At 33.2% G+C, this 20,987-nt stretch overlaps 1 protein-coding gene across 8 annotated transcripts in view; it reads right to left on the bottom strand.

Moving 5' to 3' along the window:
* Window positions 1-20,987, bottom strand: part of ZNF280D (zinc finger protein 280D) — a 125,837-nt gene that overhangs the window by 17,642 nt on the left and 87,208 nt on the right. For 5 of the 8 annotated variants that reach the window (XM_065940711.1, XM_065940708.1, XM_065940710.1 and 2 more), the window contains 3 exons: window positions 19,566-19,684; window positions 19,379-19,415; window positions 6,587-6,632 (listed from right to left, as the gene is read on the bottom strand). In XM_065940711.1, coding sequence (XP_065796783.1) covers window positions 6,587-6,632; window positions 19,379-19,415; window positions 19,566-19,684 — 202 coding nt within the window. Of the gene's footprint in view, window positions 1-6,586; window positions 6,633-17,635; window positions 18,778-18,818; window positions 19,261-19,378; window positions 19,416-19,565; window positions 19,685-20,987 lie in introns of those variants that run through there. The other 3 variants (XM_065940714.1, XM_065940716.1, XM_065940715.1) reach the window with 3 other exon arrangements.

Here is a 20,987-nt window from a genome sequence, read left to right as displayed (position 1 = left end):
ATATAAATATCCTTTTCTACCTTATCAAAATGTGATAATCTAGGCCATGTCTAGTTTATTTTTAATAATAGCTTTATGGAGGTATAATTATCCAACTTGTTTCATTTCAATTAAGTTGAGACTTTCTTCTCTTGCAATGATATCATTCTTAATGTAAATATACCCAGTAATCAAAAACATTCACTCATAATGTAATATATCTGGTTTATAATGAAAAAGTAAAAAGAACTGTTTTGCTTCTTTCATTCTCCATGGTATTTCCGACAACATGATTTCCTAGTAACACTATAAGTGTTTTGAACTTTACTACACAAATGAAACACAGAATATTTTTAATGATAAGCTATATGATTTTAATGTGCTTAATTCAACTGAATTTAGAGTATTCCAGGATCTGAACTTCCAATAATTTCTTGTGATCGATCCTTTGAGAGAAATTATTTTTTGTACAAAACATACATGTGTAAAGTCACTAATATATTTTATCACATTCTATAAAGCATCACCTATTAAACTATCAATTTGGATACACATTAAAAAACATGTCCATTTAAAAAAGCATCATGATGAAATATGAAATTTTCATTATCACAAATTCTGTTCAAATTTTTCAAACTTTTGAAACCATTTTTTGAGTTACAAATATTTAATTCCATTGCATTTTTGCAAAAAGAATGCAAAGGAAAAAAACTAAAGACAAGGATTCTCTGGAATAAATAATCCAATCACAATTAATTAACTCACCACTAGACTACTTTTAAAAGACTCAGCTTTAGAAAATCTGTGCCCGTCAGGTAAAAGACATACTCTAAAATTTGCATTTTGTTCTTGGATGGGCCTATGCTCTATTAAAATCATTTTACTATATTAGAAATAGGTGGCTGCAATGAATTATAATTTTAATTCAAATGGCATTTTCTTATTTTATTGTACATGCTTATATTTACTAGCTTCTGAAATTTCTAACATTTCATTTTCTTGTCTTCTTCGCACAATTAAAAGAAATTCTTTAACTCTAAATTTCACAGTAATTCTATTCTAACAGTGTCAACATTAGATTTCATTTTAAGTAGCTGAAGTTTTTTTTATACCAAACCTGTTACTCTCCCCTATAATTCTGATTAATCTTTACATTTACATGCATTTTTCTCCTTTTTTTAATATTTATTCACGCATTTGGTTGCATTGGGTCTTAGTTGCGGCACATGGGCTTAGTTACCTCACGGCATGTGGAATCTTCCTGCACCAGGGATTGAACCCATGTCCTTGCATTGCCAAGCAGATTTTTAACCCCTGGGCCACAGGGAAATCCCCATTTTTCTTCTTCTAAACAATGGACCACTTGAGTTTTCAGATGTTATATTTATTTTTAAGAATTTTAGTATAAATTTTAAATACATGTATTTTTAATACATTCAGTATTAATTATTTAATATTGAATATTAAGTTATGATATTTAACAAACAGGTCTACATAAATGTTTGCATGAAAAATACAAGAATCAATTACTAGAAACAACAGAAAACTACATACCAGATTTCCAGACCAATGTGGTGGAAAAAAGTAGTGAAAAATATTTCTTATGTAAACAAGTGAGTAACAGTAAATTATCACTGTTTTCAGTGAAGAAAGTATAAAGTTTCCTGGTAAGAAAATACTTTTTCAGAAAATTTTCACATTTCATCAAATCAATCTTATTTATGAAAGGTCAAATATATTAATAAATAACATCAGTATTACTTTAGTGCTCTTAATAATGTTATAAAAAAATCACATAAACATAGCTTTGTAATTAATAGTAACTTTCCCTTTTACTTAGCAGTAACGTGAAGTTACAAGCAACGAAAACGTGTCAGCTTCCCTCATGACTGAACAAGAACCATAAAAAAAACAGAAGTGAGACCTGGTTGTGTTTGTGTTCCCTATGTGCATGACTCTCAGGGTCACAGAAGGGCAGTGCTGGATGCTGTCTTTAATTACAGCTTTGAAATTATGCTCATCATGGATTACTTTGCATTAACTTTTATTCTTAAAAATAGAAATGAAAATGTTTATCTGATTATTGAATTTTTTGAAGCCCCCTTAAATTTTTTGCTAGAGGTGAGGCCTTACTTGCCTCACTCTAATTCTGGCCCTGGCTAGGATGCTGGGGTTAGGAGGAAAGAGGAAAGTAGGGATGGTGGTCTAGAGAAGTAAATCCTTAACTACTGTTAACAATCAGTCATAGTTAAAAAAACGACAAATCAAAATATGGTTATATTATTAATAAATAATAATATAATAAATAAGAGATCAAATAGCTGAGAGTTGAAAATCGCTGCCTCTAAAGACCTGAATGGAAAAGGGTGAAGGAGATGAGTCACTACTTTTATGATAAACTATCCACACAAATTTTCAACTTTTAATTTGATAAAGATAAAACATAATTTTACAAAGTCTGAAACTCTCATGTCTGAAAGCCTTACAAAGTCAAGAAGAAGAAAAAAGAACCAAAACATAACAAAAAAGAAAAACAAAGACCTTAGGAATTCTTTATGGATATCCCCAAGCAGCCTTAAAGGAACAGACTAGAGTTAATTTGTCATTTCATTAATGAAATAACAGGGAACTCCTATTTTTATGTTTGAATTGAGAAAAAAAACATTTTTAAAAAAGAGAGAAATACTTTTCTGTGTGAACCTACCACAGCTGATATGCTTAAAATATTGGATTATAATTTTTTCATGTCTAATTGTCCTAGAAGATTCTGACCACCTTGGGGACAGGGAAATAATTTTATTAATCTTTGCCACCAATACAAATTCCTAGAACTTGCTATCAAGTGTTCCCTAATAGCCAAGGAAGGAAGCAAGGAAAGAGAGAGGCATCTGTACCTACCTTCTCTCTCTTAGTCTTTACTTGGTTATAATGGAACTAAACTAACTCTAAGGCTACAGGGGAAGGGTTATGGTATACATATAGTGAGGATATGAAAGCAGTAAAATGTTGCAAAGTATACACAGCAGCAGAACAGAGTCTGTTTTAGAAAACCACTATATAATATGAATTCCCATACACAGTCTATATACTATGAAAAGAATTAATTTTGATGGAGAAAATGTAAAATTATACAAACTAAAATATGACAACAGGAAAATATTATTGAGGTATAACACTGATTCCACTACAACGTATCAGATCAAAACCTTGAAGATTGATTCAAGCTATCCACCATATTACATGTGTATTTAAAAGCCTGGGTCTATTAAGGGACTATCCACAGCACATATATGCTTGAAAGAAGTACCCAGACCAAAACTGTAATATGTAGCCTTCCATGTAATATGGCTTCCTTTAACTCTGCCTACAGCCTGCTAAATTTTCAGCATAAGCTTTTTTGCTTTTAATGAAAAAAAAATAAACTTCAGGAAGTTGGTTGATGTATGAAAAGGTTGGTTTTACTTGACACAGATTCAACAGGGCAATCAAAGGAAAGTAAAAGTCTGAGGTGTTTATTCAACTATGAATACATCAGGAAAAAGTCAATGGATGACGTTAGAAATGATGAATTCATAGGTTTTCTTTATGGCCATGCCTTTACATATTTGGAAAAAAGAGAGGCAAACCTTGTTGTCCCCAGGGCATAGGGGCCAACTGTGGCTGGGTGACAGAAGAAAACATTTCTATTCTACAGAGCCACTTGAAAACCTCAGAACAACAGAGAACATCACATCAACCACTACCACCCACCACTAGCATGAAAAGAAAGTGAAAGTGTTAGCCTCTCAGTCATATCTGACTCTTTGCAACCCCATGGACTGTAGCCTGCCAGGCTCTTCGGTCCGTGGAACGTGGAATTCTCCAGGCAAGAATACTGGAGTGGGTTGCCATTCCCTTCTCCAGGGGATCTTCCCAACCCGGAGACTGAACCCACATCTCCTGCATTGCAGACAGATTCATTACCATCTGAGTCACCAGGGATGCTGACTAAGATAGCAAACATCAAATAATTAGCAACAGCAGTACTGTTGGAACAAAGGCAAGAGTGCAAAGAGAGAGAAAGAAAATCTCCACGGCTCAATCTCACAAAAAAAAAAAAAAAAAAAAAGACTAAAGCTGAGTGCGGAGCAAAGATACTGAGGAAAAAAAACAACCTCCCATAACATAACTTCCACATTAAGCACATGGAAATACTATAGGAATTGAACTTGACACTATATGAAGGGTAGCCGTAGAGATAAAAAAAAAACCCCAAGTCAACACAATACTAGGTGGACCAAATCTCTCACTAACGGCCTAAGATGAGAAAAGGCATGCCCATTTTAAGATACTATTTATCTTAGTCCAACACATAATGCCTTGCTTTCGACCACACATACACAGAAAATGCAACGGGAAAAAAAACTGTACTGTCAAAAGATAAAACAATCAGCAGAACCAGACTTAGAAATAACCCAGCTACTGGAACTTCTAGAAAGAAAATTTTAAATTATTATGATTACTATGTTACATGCTTTGGTAGAAAAAGAGGATAACACACATGATCAGATGAAAACTTTATCAAAAGATCAAACACTATAATAACCAACGCAAATGCTAGGGAAAATAACCCAAGCAAATCACAATGACAGAAATGAAATGCAAAATTTTTTGATGGGTTCGTCAATAGATCTTACACAATAAAAAAAAAAATGAATCAGTAAACAGGTCAATAAATAAAAATTACCCAAACTGAAACACTAAAAAGAAAAAAAAAAAAGAGGGGGGAAGGTGACGTGGGGAGACTAGAACAGGGCATCTAAGAACAGGAATTAACATCAAATGGTGTAACATGTGTGAAATTGAAACACCAGAAGTAGAAGATAAAAGACAGGGCAGAGAGTACGAATCAGGATGAATGTCAAAAATAAATATATAAATAGATAAACATATAAACAAATAAATGAACAAACCAGACTTAAGACACATCATGTTCAAACTGATAAGAACTAAAGACAAAGACAAAACCTTGAGGGTAACCAAAGAAAATCATACTTACATACCCGTATAGAAACAGAGACAAAAACTATAATAAAACATCTCATCAGAAAATATGCAAACCAAGAGACAATAAAATGATGTCTTTAAACTGCTGAAAGAAAACAGTAAATCCAGAATTCTATACTCACCAAAAATTTATTTTCAAAAATGAAAAGCAAAAGATTTTTTTGAAGGAAAAAAGCATGTAATAAATAATTACCAGTAGATCTGCAACATGAGACATTTCAAATGAAGTTGTTTAGGCAAAAGGAATGTGACACCAGACAGAAACCAGTAACTACATAAAGAAAGAGCAAGCACTAGAAATGGTAAAAACAAAGGTGAATACAAAAATTGTTTAATTGCTTTAAAAAAGACTATTTAAAACAAAAATAGTAACACTATATTCTGTCTTTGTAACCTGATTAAAAGTAAAATATATGATAACATTAGAAGCAAGGAGAGCACACAAAATATCAACATCAAGAATAAAAGAGAGGATTATCATTGCAGACCCCACAGACATCAAAATAAGGGACTACTACAAACATTTGTATATATATAAATTCATAATAGATAAAATGTACCAATTCCTCAAAAACAGAAATACCAAAATAAACCAGTAACCAAAAAATCATATATCCAGTAAAGACATTTATTTGTAGCTAAAAATCTGTCAAACAAAAGAAAACTTTCTGTAAAAGACAGTCACGTAGGAGAAGGCTGGTACTGCCTAGTTTTCACTTATTTACTCTACAGCATAGAAATGCTACTCAAAAAATAAATGCTGAACCTAACTTGCTTCATTTTTAGTCACAGACAAGCTATATTATACAATATTTTAAGAGCTGACATCAAGAAAGCAACTACAAAAGCAAAATTATTTCTACACTCATACATTAGACTGCCCAGTTTTGTTGTTGTTTAGCTTTTAATCATGTCCCATTCTTTTGTGACCCCATGAGCTGTAGCCCAGCCAGTCTCTTCTGTCCATGGCATTTCCCAGCCAAGAGCACCAGCATGGGTTGCCATTTCCTTGACAGGGAATTGTCCCAACCCAGAGATGGAACCTACGTCTCCTGCAGTGCAGGTGGATTCTTTACTACTGAGCCACCAGAGAAGCCCAGAGTGCCCAGTAAAAACTGTATATGATAACTCTGAGTGTTATATTCAGATTGCCTGTTTAAGATAGCTAAAATGTATTCAAAATACTTCTATATTAAAAATTATTTAAATCTTCTTCAGAAAATAGAATTTCCTAAAAAGATTAATTTTCCAACCTGTCAGATGTGTGATATTTTAATGATTTCAGAATTTTTAAGTCATAAAATTATCCCCATTACTTACTAATTGAAATAAATAACAAGCATGTGAAATGTAATAATGTCTTTGTCAAAATAAACCACTTTATAATTTTACTGAGTTAAATTTTTGTATTAATGAAAACAAAAATCTCAATTTTCTCTTTTTGATAACATGACATAATTCCTAGGGATGTACACACACTGAATTGAAGTTTTAAAAATCACACCAACAATACTTTCAATTGTATAAATCTTTAAGAGGTAGGAAATACAACATAATTTACCTCAGACATAGGTTCTTGTTCCTTTGTGGGAGCTTCATTTTTTAATCTTGAAAACAAAATAAGTATTGAGTATTTAATTTTATGTTTACAATATAGAAACAAGAAACAGATTTTTTTGCATGCTTAAAATAATTTAAATGTAGATTCATATTAATGTGCATTTATACTATAACAGTAAATTACCTCTATAATAAATACTTTAAGGGAAAAATAAAATGCACAAGAATAAATAGTAGATTCAATATATGTTCTAAATAAATGAATACAGATAAATATTTCCTTCTCTAAAAACAAGAGCACTTAAGAAATGTTCTCCATGTTAAGTACAAATTTAAAAAAAGATATAAGACATATAACACATTAGCTATGCAACAAAAAGACACTACTCTTTAAAAAATGAAAGCAAGTTTATATGTCTAATATATATAACATGCATCAGTATTTACTACTAAAGGACTCAAAAAGTGAGAGAAAATAAATATTTTATCTATTATAAAGTTCAAAATGCTAATGTCATTTCAATATATGTTACAACTAACTTAATTTAGAGGTGGTAAAATTACAGAAATAATTTAGAATTTTGAAGGATTTATTCTCTTAAAAACTCATAAGCGTAGCTCAAATATTAAACATAAATTTGTAAACTTTTATTTCTAAAAAAATACTAACTATAACATTACAATATTAATAAAGGCATATGTCATCTACAGAAATCTTTTTTAAAGTATCAATTTAACATAAAAACTATCTTTTCCAAAGGACCTTTGTTTTAAATTGCTGATAACTAAATATTTGGTGATATAATATACTGAACAATTTTAATCTGAATATGGAGAATGTCCACCTGATCAGAAATGCTATTAATAAACAGTTAAGTGATTCATAACTTAATGAAGGCTTAAACTATTTAAGGATTAACATATTCAACATAAGCAACAACTTTACTGACTTAAATTTCATGGACAAAAATGAAGACATCTAGTAGGACAGACATTATCAACCATCCTAAAAGCTAATCCCATAGTTATTTAATGAAATATGGAGTTGGCAAACACACCTCCTTGTCCATTCTCCAAGGGCACATTAAAAAAACTAGGTTTATAGATGCTATAGATATTAGTAACATTAGTTACTACATTAGTTATTACATGAAGATGCAAATAATTTAAAATAGGACAAGTCCTTTTAGTTGAAATACTATATTGGCACTATTTGCAGTAATTTTCAACTAATTCTGATAAAAAAATCTAAATGAATAAAATTTGCACAAAAAATTGACAAAATACCTAAAAGTCTATCATTTCTTGGGTTAAAGGTTTTGTAATTCTCTCAGGTATTTAATTGTGAACAAGAGTATTCATACAGGTGAAATAATATCAAGTGTACGGTACATCATTGCTTTAATAATATATATAGGGAAAATAATTGTTTTAAAAATAACAAGTTGAAGTTCTAAGAAAACATAAAAAGTTTTGGTTTCTGTTGGAAGAAATAAAAAGTAGATATTAGCTGATTTTTTATTTCTAAATATTTAATAATTTTAAACTCAATTTGAAAAGTTGTTACTAAGTTATATATAACTATTGGTTATAAAATAAGTTTGAAAATATTTCATAAAAGAATTCTCCTTTTCAGCTTATTACTGGAAATGTTATCAAAGACTGATCTCAAATTCTTACAAAAGAAACATTACCATGCTAATCATTTTCACATATAGCTATTTCACATATATATTTCACATATAGCTATTCTAATAAATTGATTTTATGCAGCAATTAAAATGAAAGCTATTAAGCATGTGTTACTATTATTGTTGGTATTTCAATTGGGGAAACTGAATTTTCTTAATACCTCTGCAAAGGAGGTTGGTAACAGGTTTTTATTACTCTTCATTTTACTGGCTAAGAAACTGGTAGATGAGAATAAAATAAATTATTGAAATAACTAGCAATAAGAGGTTTATGTTCCCAATCTTGTTTTGTGGCTTTAACCATACTGGTATTCTGTTTAAGGGACAGAATTGTAATAATCAGTGAAAATATTAGAAAAACAAATCTAAAAAATTAGAAAAAGCACACTACATAAAATTTCATTGAGTTACAAAATTCATCATTAAAATGTACACCCCAATATTGTAACTACAAAAGCATACTCGAGATCAACAAATTTTTAAACAACTACTAATACATCACTAACATTTTGAAAAGAAAAAATGTTCTTACCTTTAATCTTACTCATTAAAGATGCCTGCTGAAATGGTCATCATTGAGATATTCAATTGCTTGGTAGAAGACAGTGAAATTTGCTAAGCTCAAAGTTCTGAGCTAATGACCTGCCATTAGATAATTATACTTTTCACCCGTGAATTCTGCAATATTTTTAAATAAATTTTGCATAGCACTCAAAACAAATACTATTTAAGATTCCAATGTTAAGGGAACAGAAGGACTGACTGGTCATCATGAATTTCAACAACTACCACTAGAGATCAAGATTGCAAATAATTTTTCTTTGCTATGTAAACCTGCTTTCCCCTTAAAAGTTCAAAATGAAATAAATGTCCCTACTTGCAATTTTTCTGCAGATGACATGACCAATCCAAAGTTACAGGTAAATTACATCATTGTGTTCATTTGAGGTTTCATTCACTATAAACATACCATGAGGTAGAGGGAAGTGTTATAAGGGGGGAAATGCTTGTATTCATTTCTGTCAGACCACATTCTTTTCTTCTAACACCATTTAAAAATCAAAAATTTTATTACTGATTTTTAAAATGTAATCTTTAAAAATACTTATAAGGAAACCAAAAAAGCTGAAAGGAGGTTTACAATAAGCCAGTAGTAAAGTCAACCAGTTCTCAAGACCTTCCACTTACATATTCATACTAACCATCACACAAAGAAAACATCCAGTGCACCATTCTGATAGTTCACTCTGAGAGGTGTTAACAGATGTGTGGAAAGGATGATCTAAACATTTATCAGGTTGCACATACATCAGGTACTGTGCTAAGAGCTCCAATCCAAAGTTGTCAAGGAAATGCACTGAAGTCAATGTTTACAGAACTGTGATGTGTTCAAAAGGAGACATCTATATTGTGGCTATACAAAGGACTGAGGCATTATGAAGGGGGAAGATGCAAAAAAGCTGTGAAGATACTACAGTGATCGTGGTTTTGCTGCAGGAGCTGAGACTAGCAAAGCAGGAAAAGGCAAGTCGAGGCAGAGCAAAAACCAAGGAATAGAAGACAAGATGACGATGATACAATATAGAGTGACCACATATGTCTAGAAGGTAGGGAACAAGAAAGAGCAGTCAATGACACAACTGAAGAGATAGCAAGGACTACTTTAGCAAATGTCTTCAGTGTCACACTAAAGTGTGCTAAGAACTTTATTCTGAGATTAATAAGAAAGTATGATCAGCTTTGTGCATCAGAAAAAGAAAAGGGCAGTATTAGAAGAGGATACGCTCTAGTCAGGTAGCCCAGATAATTGACATTTAATGACTGACAAAAGAACAACAAAGTGGCTAAACTATTTGTTTTTTTAAATCAAAACATAGGTTGTAGTTTTTGACTCAAAAAAATTAATGGTTAGGCACATAAAGTTGTCAACAAAAAAGCCACAGAAATTGGGAAGTCACACAGCATCTCAACTGGGCTTCCCTGGGTGGCTGTTGGTAAACAATCTGCCTGCAATGCGGGAGACCTGGATTTGATCCCTGAGTTGGGAAGATCCCCTGGAGAAGGGAATGGCAACCCACTCCAGTACTTTTGCCTGGAGAATTCCCATGGACAGAGGAGCCTGGCGGGCGGCATTCCATGGGATCTCAAACAGTCAGGCACGACTGAATGACTAAGCATAGCACGGCACAGCACAACTACAAACAGTTTAGTCACTGGCACTCCTAAGGCTTGCTTACTCAGGTATGATCAGGCAAGAAAACTGGAGTGGGTTGTCATTCCCTTCTCTAAGGGATCTTCCTGACCCAGGGATTGAACCTGGGTCTCTGGCATTGCAGGCAGATTTTTTACTGTCTGAACTACCAAAGAATCCAGTCTTACTAAAGAGACTAATTTATGCCTAATTTGTTTGCTGAAATGTCCTACTGTCCATATATCACAGAAATACTACTCTAAGATTGGGAAGCCAGATTTGGATTCTGATCCCAATGTTACAACTGTACCAGTTGTTGCCTACCCTTCTGGGGAAACAAAGGGCCTTCACTTTGAGGCTCAAGCCCATCCGTCTACTCAAGAGTAAACAAGGCAGGAAAGCACATTTGGAACCACAAGCAGAATCAGGGAAGCAACAGGCTATACAGTACTTTTTAGTTTAGTCTCTCAAGACCAAGGACCATAATTGAAATTGAGGCTCTTAACAGATATGTGACTTTGGGCAAATGACTTAACCTGTATCTCAACTGTCTCATCCATAAAATTGGGATAAGAACAGTGTATATCTCACTAGTTTGTGAGAATTAAACAAATAAATGTAAAAGACATAGTGTATGTACTCAATGTTAGCTATTATTACATCCATGGGTTGAGGTTAGGAATCAATCTTACTGTCTATAATTTGAGTGTACAGCACAGGCTCTTCAAGTTTTTACCTAAAAATCGTCTATGTTTTGAGATTCTTCTGCCATTCTTCCCCCATCCTCAAACAAAATATATTAGGTATTCATTTTCATTGTTCATTCATCAATTTACTCTAGTATGAAATGATCTACCCTTTTCTGAAGACATGTATGATGTCTTCAGAATGATCTGGTATGATCTGGTCACCAGGGAAGATAAGAGTAAAAAATCATTTTAGGTGGACAGAGAAAAGAACCAGGTAAAGACAAAGAATTAAGAGAAACAAAATACTTATATGTAATAACATGAAGCAAAAGTTAAGACCATCAGTGGAGGCAGATTCTATACCTATTTTGGCTATAATTTTACTTCATTTTAAAAAAATTTTATGGTAATATTGAATTAGGCCCTGAATACTTGTAATGCATATACAAAATATCCTCAGAATCAGGAAACTGAAAAAATGGTAGTAAACACAGAAACACTGATTGAAATTGGTAGAGTTTGCCCTAAATGAAGGACGACACCAAATCTCATTTATCTTTCCCTTTCAGTGGGGCTCCCATCATTTCCTGATTAACAGCTATCACAGGCAGAAGTCTGAAATGCCAGAAACCACTGTGTTTTGATACACAGCTTCTACTTACTAACTTGCAATTATATACCAAGGGCAAGTATATTGCATCCACTTTGAAAAGGAAACCCAACTTTACAGTTACTAAAGATTTGATTTGAGACAGTAATGAGATAATAACATCCATGGTAGGATAAAATAATCTAAGGGCATGACCCTTTATTATCTCCAATCCCAGTTATATTTCAAAAGTTTAGAGAAAGAAAAAAGCCCAAAATAAATTGTGTATCTCATAGATGAAATCATTTTTCCTGTTAAACCAAATATATGAAATAAGACACTGACAATTTTGAACATTTAAAACGCCTAGTAACTTGGATTATGATCAGTCAATAATTCCTCCAAGTAAGTTCAGAACTTCACAGGAAAATAATGACCCTTTACAAATTCAATGGAAATAAAGTTAGTAGAAGTAAACATTTTTTAACAGATATATTATTTTCAAATATAAAACATTTTTAAAAGGGTGCCATTCTGCTTCTAAAAGTACTTTCTGTTTGCATTTATGAAAGTTAATGACACTGGTTTAGCTGACAACAGTATAATAAAATGGTATTTCTCTTTGGAACAAGTCCAGATTCTCTTCTGGTACAGCATTTCACAAAAATCATATAATGTTATATACATATGTGTTAGGGGTTTAACTAGTTATGAAATCAGTTTACTGTGTGGCCCTGTGAAGATGTGGATTCAGTGTCTCCATTTCCGATCACCTATCCAGCAGTTATTCTGGTGGCATGAACTATATCTTGTTCATGTTTCCAATTCCAGCACTTGACAAAGAGTCTTGCACACTGAAGGCCGGGAATCAATGTTTAGTGTCAATGAATATGTGGAATGGTTATCTGCATTATACTATGAAAGAGCCATGCAGTTAACACTGATGTTAAATACAAAGTTTAGTAGCCAGAAAAACAAGAGAGAAATTCACAGCTTCAAGGAAGGTCAGCTTTATGTTTTTGTTTTTTCCTAGTACTCTTTATATTAGGGGAATTTAATCAAATATAAAACATTTTAATCTGTAAAACACATTTTACCGCTTTCAAATCTTCAAAACAATCTTGTACAGATTATTTACATGATGAATAAACTGAACTTGAATATGAAGTAAGTAACTGGAACATGAAGTGAGAGAGCTTGAACATGAATTATGTAACTTGAACATGAAGTGAGAGAGCTGGGTTTTAATCTCTAGTATTTTGACTTCAGTCAGTGCCTTTACATTATACTCTGCTTAGAACAAAACTGGAAGTCATTGAGAGAACTAAAACAACTTTGAAAGTCGCTTCAAATTGTGGCTTTTAGGACATTTGATTCAGTCAATAAACACACACTTTGGCTAAACAGCCAAGGTTTCCAAGCTCGATTTATTACGGCCTTACTACGGATTCTTATGCTCTGAAGACCGCTCGAGTCTCAACTTTTTGTCAAGAAAACAAATGTTGCAAAATTTAAAACTTTACTTCCAGTCTATGTTATAATTAATCAATCCTGGTAGATATATAGAAGAAGATGAAGAAAGGGAAAAATACGATAGGAGATTAACACATAGAAAAGGGCAATTCCATGATTGAGTTACAATGTCACATCTGAGAAAAGTAGGTTTAAAAAAATATTTCAAAGGTCTAGAAAAGAAGGAGCCCCTTTACTACTGATAACTAGCACATTTACACATTTTCATAAAGTTAGTAATACCAGGTAAGTAACCAAGATGATTCGAAATGAATGCCTGGCAATAATTAATAAAAGGTTTTCTTTAAAAAAGAGCTATTATAAGCTCAAAAAAAAAAAAAAAGCTGCCCTTCTAAGCAGAGAAGATTACATACTAGTTTTCAACAAGGGTGTTGTTTCATAGTCTTTAGACAGGAAAAGTCAGAAGTACAATCAAATTCTAAAAATTGAGAATTATATAAAGTGCAATTGAACACTGCAATAAATGCCATCCATCCAGCAGTTTGGAGGAATACACTCCAAGATTCGTGAACTATCAACCCAAATTACAAATAACTGCAGTACAGATGGATTGCTACTGAAACTCTCAATGATGAGATTTCACTGATACGCAGTTCCCAGTCTCCTGAAAGCAGTAGTTGTAATAACACTATTAACAGCAGTAACAGCTGGAGCAGCAGCAGGAACAGCAGTAACTAGAAGTGGTAATAGCAGCAGCAGCAGTAGAGCAACAACGGCACCAACAACATGCATTTACTGAATGATTACTTTTTGTCAGGATAGTGCCAAATGATTTTAATTATTTAAATAATTTAAATTAATAATTTAATGTCCACAGATTATCTCTATTTCTTATAGCCACCCTGCAAAGACTGTTACATAAATTTCACAAATAAGGAAGATAAAGTGAAGTAATTTTCACAAGGCTACAGAGCTGGTTAGATACACAACTAGGATTTAAACTCAGAACTGCCTTATTTCAAAGCTGTACTACTTTCTCAACACTATACAGAAGTAAGGATAAAGATATTTTTCAGTGTGGAGGATTAAAAACAGTAGGCTCCTACACTTCAATAAATGATATAGAAAAAGAGAAGCAGAATAGCTTCTCCATGTTTGTAGAGGAAGGTAAGCTCTTCCAGGTGGAAGTACCAAAGTGATTAGAATGAGGCTCTACAAGGATCTCAAAACCAGAGAGGCAGGCTGAAAATATGAAATGAACTATATAGTGTAAAGCAGTATAATTTAGGGAAAACTAAGACAGGTGAACCTAGGAGCATTCATATCCATTCCTTAAAAAAAAGCAAGTTTAGTGACCTTTAGACACTAAAAATCTAATGTTATAACTAATACATGCTTCAGATGATTGGCTCTTAAGAAATATTTACTGGGTTAGGTACACTTAACATAAATGATTTGTGAAAACGGTATGAGAAGCTAGAATGAAAAGCAGGCTGAAGATTAGGATAATTCTATCTGAATAAAATGTAGGCAGAGGTGAAATCATGAAAAGTAGTAAGAATAAGAATATAAATTTACATTTACATAGTGCTGCTTCCTATGTGCCAATCACTTTCTAAATACCATATACATATATTAACTCATTTAATTCCCTCTATAGTTTATGAACAGGTAGTTGTTTATATGCATTTTACAAATGGGGAATGAGGCACAGGAATCTGTAACCTACCCCAAGTCACACATGTTCTGATAAACAGCAGGGTAGGAACTCCAAACTAGGCAACCAACTGTAGAGCCTGTGCTCACTATACCACACTGTACCTTTAAGGGTCTGAGACGGTTTAAAATGAAGCTGGGTTTCAAATCATATAATCTTAGTGTCAAAGAAGACCTCCTGAGACTGTTTAAATAGGAAGTAAAACTCTACTACATAGGAAACTCCTTAACAGATAATAAAAGGCTGAAAATAAGTCTCAAGAAAAGTAGGTTGAGTGGGTAGACTGATAAGCTAAGCATAAAGAGTTACAGAAAGAAACCAGAAATAAGTGAGAGATTCTTAAGCTTCTTAGAGTTAAATCATTTAAAGTAATCATACTCTCCAACAAAAAAAATCCCTTACTGTTGTAATCAGAGGCAGAATAAACTATTAACTGGTCTATCTCTGTTACGCAGTTAATAGAGATTACAAACATAATAAGGAGGATATCATTTTTCTGATATAATTTCTAAAAATATGAAAATGTACATTGCTAGTCATGCGAAGAGTTGACTCATTGGAAAAGACCCTGATGCTGGGAGGGAATGGGGGCAGGAGGAGAAGGGGACGACAGAGGATGAGATGGCTGGATGGCATCACCGACTCGATGGACATGGGTTTGAGTAAACTCCGGGAGTTGGTGATAGACAGGGAGGCCTGGCGTGCTGTGATTCATGGAGTCGCAAAGAGTCGGACACAACTGAGTGACTGAACTGAATTGAGCATCTATTTACAAACTCTTATCTTACAACCTTAGATTCACAACCTAAGTGAAATGTCTAGAAACTCATCTTGGGCAACAACCTACACAGCTGCTTTTTATTTCCCAGTTCATAAAATCTGAAGAACTCCAGATCAGTATTCCACACACTATTCCAAGGAGATTAAGAAGTTCATAATTATTCAAAGAAAAAAATTCTAAGGTCAAATAAATATTCTCTTAGGGGGCTTCACTGGTAGCTCAGACAGTAAAGAATCTGCCCACAGCACAGGAGACCTGGGTTTGATCCCTGGGTTGAGAAGATCCCCTGGAGGAGGAATTGGCAACCCACTTCAGTACTACTGCCTGGAGAATTCCATGGACAGAGGAGCCTGGAAGGCTACAGTTCATGGAGTCACAAAGAGTCAGACACGAATGAGCAACTAACACTTTCACTTCATTTTTTCACTTTAGACATTCACAAGCCACATACAGCATGAAAAATTCCATGTCAAAGAATCAGCTTAACTTGCATTGCTTAAATTTATTTGACCATGGAAACTTTCCCGCTAACTTAATAAATTATGGACATTACTTCTACAGTACAGAACTTGGGAAAAACTGACCTAGTTACCTTCTTTAATAGAAGTATAAGAGAACTACCTTTTTTATAAGAGTACATGAAGGAGTTAAATGTGCTAAGGAATAATATGAACATTTAATTTTCTCAAGGTCAAAGAGTCCCTATGTCTGCTAATGGGGATAAGGATACATAGTAGCATTCTAAATTCATCTCATCATAAGAACAAATAATGGAATGTAAGAATAACCAATACTGAACAACAGAATCTCACAACTCTGGAACAATCAACACTCACATTTTACAAACAGGGTAACTGAGGGTCTCAAAATAGCAATGGACTTACCCTGAGCCAATCTCACTTTTTATTCAATGGTAAGCAAAAGCACACATGCATGCAAAGGTAATTTCTGATTAGATGAATAAAACAGTCAGAATAACCTGATAGCAAGGTGGGATTAGGCTCAAGATAAAATTTGTTAGCACAAAATTAAAACTCGACCAACTGCCTATAATAAACACGTTTTTGTACTAACTGCCTAAGGTGTTTTATTTGAATCATTTTTTTTAAATGAAGTTATAGGTGATAGAACTTTAAGAATTTAAACTTGAAGAAAATGAACCTGATATTATAAGATACAGTCCTATGGAAGAACACAAAGCAGTACTCCTACCTTATTATACCAAGAATACAATTTCTCATTTTTTTTTAACTATAGCCAAGGTAGAGCAAATATCCATAAATGAAAAAGGAACTTATGTTAAAAATGTAAAGAAGTTGTTTCTGGGCAAAATTTAAAATTTTTTTTAAAAACTGGGTAGAATAGAGGGTGAAATGACAAAACCTCCTAGAGACAAATAAGGAAACAAAGACTAGCATTAACCCCAAATCCACCTACCAAGAGATAAGCCATTTTCAGAGCTTTTGAAAAATTATTCATTTACAGTAGAAATTAGTTTGGAAATTTTAAATTAATGGGTTCAAATTTTCTATCATTAATAGCAAGAAGCACATTACATAATAAGTAGTCATCTAAATTGGCTTCAAATCTTTCAAAATACAACTGAAGAAGTTCTGATTTTACAGTAAAAAATATGACTGAGTCACACTTTCAGAGCCTGCCTGACACCTATGACAAATAAGATCATAAAAGGTACTTTGCGTGTCATTAAAATTCAGTAAACTAGTATAATATAAAGAAATGATCTTTCAGTTGTGCCAGGGGAAAAAAATGCAAGATTCACTAAGTAGATACAGCTCTCAGTGTGCAGGCCAAATGATAGGACTTCCATGAAACAATAAAAGCAATGCTCCTATTTATATGATTAAATCTATACCTTTTATATGAAATCCTTTATTAGTAAATAATTCCTGAGGCACTTAAACAATATAATTTTTATTAAAAGAAAATAATACCATCAAAACTGTTCATTAGCGCTATAGTCCATGTAAGTAAAATAAACAAAAGTCAAATTTTTGAAATATATTTATGTGGAAATACATTTTATATATGATAGAAACAAATGCATTATTGGCCTCCATAGTTTTTAATGTTAACATTACCAGATGAACTATTAAAATGGCTAAGTAGATATTATGTATTAGATGTACAAATATGTAACTTTAAAACTTGTTTTAAGGTCTGCAAGAAGAGGTGTTGTCAATTCTTTATACCTTAGAATTCACAATTATTAAGACAATATTAATAATAATAATAATCCTGAAATAAGGAAGAACATATTATAATGTCTAATGGTCTGAACAACATCCACATTAAATTAAAAAGCTATAAATAAGCAGCTATAGGAAATCTGTAGAGAATTCTAGGGGATATTTTGAAGTTCTTAACAAAACAAAGCAAACACTGAACAACATTTTTAAAGAAAAGAATATAAAAATAGACATCAATAAATTTGGAGAACATAAAACCAATCTATTAAAATTAAAATAATTTTTTAAATAAAAAATTTGTTAATTGATATTGCTGAAAAACTATAAACTTATTCCTGGGTAATATATTTTAAATAACAGTAAAAGCAAGTAAAATTCTGGAACCTAATTGTAGAGACCTGTTGTTCCAAGGACCTGAAAATAAGCATTTCTTAATATCCAGAGCTTTTGTATTCCTTGGATGTAGTCATGCTACAGAAGATTAAAGGGCAGCAGCCAAAATGACTAAACTTCAACCAGGACGTTGAAGCACAGGTTTTATTTTTTTGGCCAGAAGTGACCCACATGCTTAAGATCATGAGCCAAAGCCCCCAGTGGGAAGCTATGCTCAACTGGTGGGCCTTGAGACCATCACTGGCTATATCAGCATCAGCCTTATGGAAGGCCAGCCATGAAGGAAGGGAGTCTTCCCAAGATCGGATTTCCTGAGACCACAACCTAGAGCAGGCCCCACAGTCAAATTAGTCACATTCCTTGGAAAGAGAGAACAGGCATCAGTTGTGTTCATCGAAGGGGGACACTGTCCAGGTGTACCCTGGACATTTTTTGAAATCTCTGGGCTGCTTCTCCATCTGAAAAATAAGAAAAATAGCACAATGACAGACAACGAATGAGGAAAAGACAATCGTCCGGCCTAAAAACTTAAGATTTATAAGAAATTACGAAAGCAGACAAAACAGACAAAAAGACAGACAGCCATATCTTTTGGAACATATTATTCTGAAGGCAAGTACAGCAGAGAAAAACACAAATTATTTTAAGCAAAGTAAGAAATGACCAAAGCAACAAAAGTTATTTTTGGAGAGAGCCAACTGGAGAAAAAAAGAAAAAATGAATGTTAAGATATGTCAACCTGACACAAAGATAAGGTGGAATAAGAACCTAGTCCCATTTGAAGCTGAAAAGAGCTGAATAATGAGAGCTAATGTCATGAACTTGGCTGCTTAACTGCCTTTGTGTAAGAAAACATCTCAGAACTTTGAACTTAGGAAATTCCAACTTGTCTTGCACCAGGTCACGAGCTCCAAAGAGCAGGAACCTATTTCAACAAGCAGCTTTAAAAAAAAAAACAAAATACTTTAATATTTTTCATTTCTATTAATGATACATTTAAAAATGCAGTAGTGCTAAAATCCATCAAAGTAAAATGCACTGAATAAAAATTAAACTTACTCAGAAAGATGTTCAGAAGTTGGGATACAAACAGAAACTGAAATTAGAAGAAAAGTTTTATATTTAAAACAGCATATGAAATATGATGAGTGAGAAAAACGATTTAGTAAAGAGAACATACTGTGGCTGACCAAAAATACTAGAATAAATAGCAAAAATCTGAAGTAACACAATTATATATACATACCTTTCTCTATTACAACTTGACAAGTATGAGTTTCATGTTGACTTAAGTGTGTAGCCATATTATCTAAGCCAGAAACATCAGTTAGGAAATCACAATTAAGGCACACTAGAGTAATGCCCCTAGAAAAACAAAGCAAATAGTATAAAAGAAAACATTTTTATCTTTTATGAAAACCCACATACCAGTTCAATGAATAGTTTTTCATGATTTGCTCTTTGTGTCATAACTATCATTCCAATTTTTGTTACATAAACCTGATAGAACTGAAATAATTCTTTAGAAAATGGCATGAAATTATTTGTCACTCTTCATATTCAAATTATACTACCATTTACTGACAGAAAATACTTTTGTTTTATAAACTTTTCTCCCTCATACCAGTTACTAATAGCTCAAAAGTCAAGACCTACAATCTAGTCTTGGTTGCACTAACAACATGTGTCACTCTGACAAGTCACAATCTATCTGTGCCTACGTGTGTTAGTTGCTCAGTTGTGTCCAACCCTTTGCAACCCCATGGACTGTAGCCCGTCAGGATTCTCTGTCCGTGGAATGCTCCAGGCAAGAATGAATACTGGAGTAGGTTGCCACTTCCTTCTCTAGGGGTTCTTCCTGACCCAGGGATTGAATCCCAGTTTCCTGCATTAGCGAACATATTTTTTACCATCTAAAACACCAGGGAAGCCCATGCCCATCTTCAAAACAAAAGTATAGTATATATAAATGTACAATATATATACAAGTCAATATATATTTACTAAGTTTGCATTACACATACTATACTACTAGTATATTGTATTGTGAATATAATGATGACTAAAAAATACAGTCTGTCTCTAGTGGAACATTTATCTAGTGTTTATCTAGGAGAGGAAAAAATTAGAAATGAGGTTCTAAAAATACATCATGTTGTAGATGCTGTTGCTGTTTAGTTGCTAAGTCATGTCTGACTCTTTGTGACTCCATGGACTATAGCCCACCAAACTTCTCTGTCCATGGAATTTCCCCATCAAGAATACTGGAGTGAGGTTTTCCTATACATTATTTATTCTCACCACAAGCACTCAAGGTTGGTATGATTCTCATGTAATACTTAATTATCTGAAGGGCTAAGTCACTACTAAAGTTCAAAGTCTGAGTTCTTCAGCATCCCAGTAATGTCAACTGGCCCACTTGCTTGAACCTAAACTACTGGTTCCCTTAACAAAACTTCACTGGGTAACATAGTTCTTTTTTTTTTTTCATTTATTTTTATTAGTTGGAGGCTAATTACTTTACAATATTGTAATGGTTTTTGCCATATATTGACATGAATCAGCCATGGATTTACATGTGTTCCCCATCCTGATCCCCCCTCCCACCTCCCTCCCCATCCTATCCCTCTGGGTCTTCCCAGTGCACCAGCCCTGAGCACTTGTCTCA

The sequence above is a fragment of the Muntiacus reevesi genome, chromosome 7 (assembly GCF_963930625.1).
Source record: "Muntiacus reevesi chromosome 7, mMunRee1.1, whole genome shotgun sequence".
Classification (NCBI taxonomy): Eukaryota; Metazoa; Chordata; class Mammalia; order Artiodactyla; family Cervidae; genus Muntiacus; species Muntiacus reevesi.
This window is presented reverse-complemented; position numbering and strand designations above follow the sequence as displayed.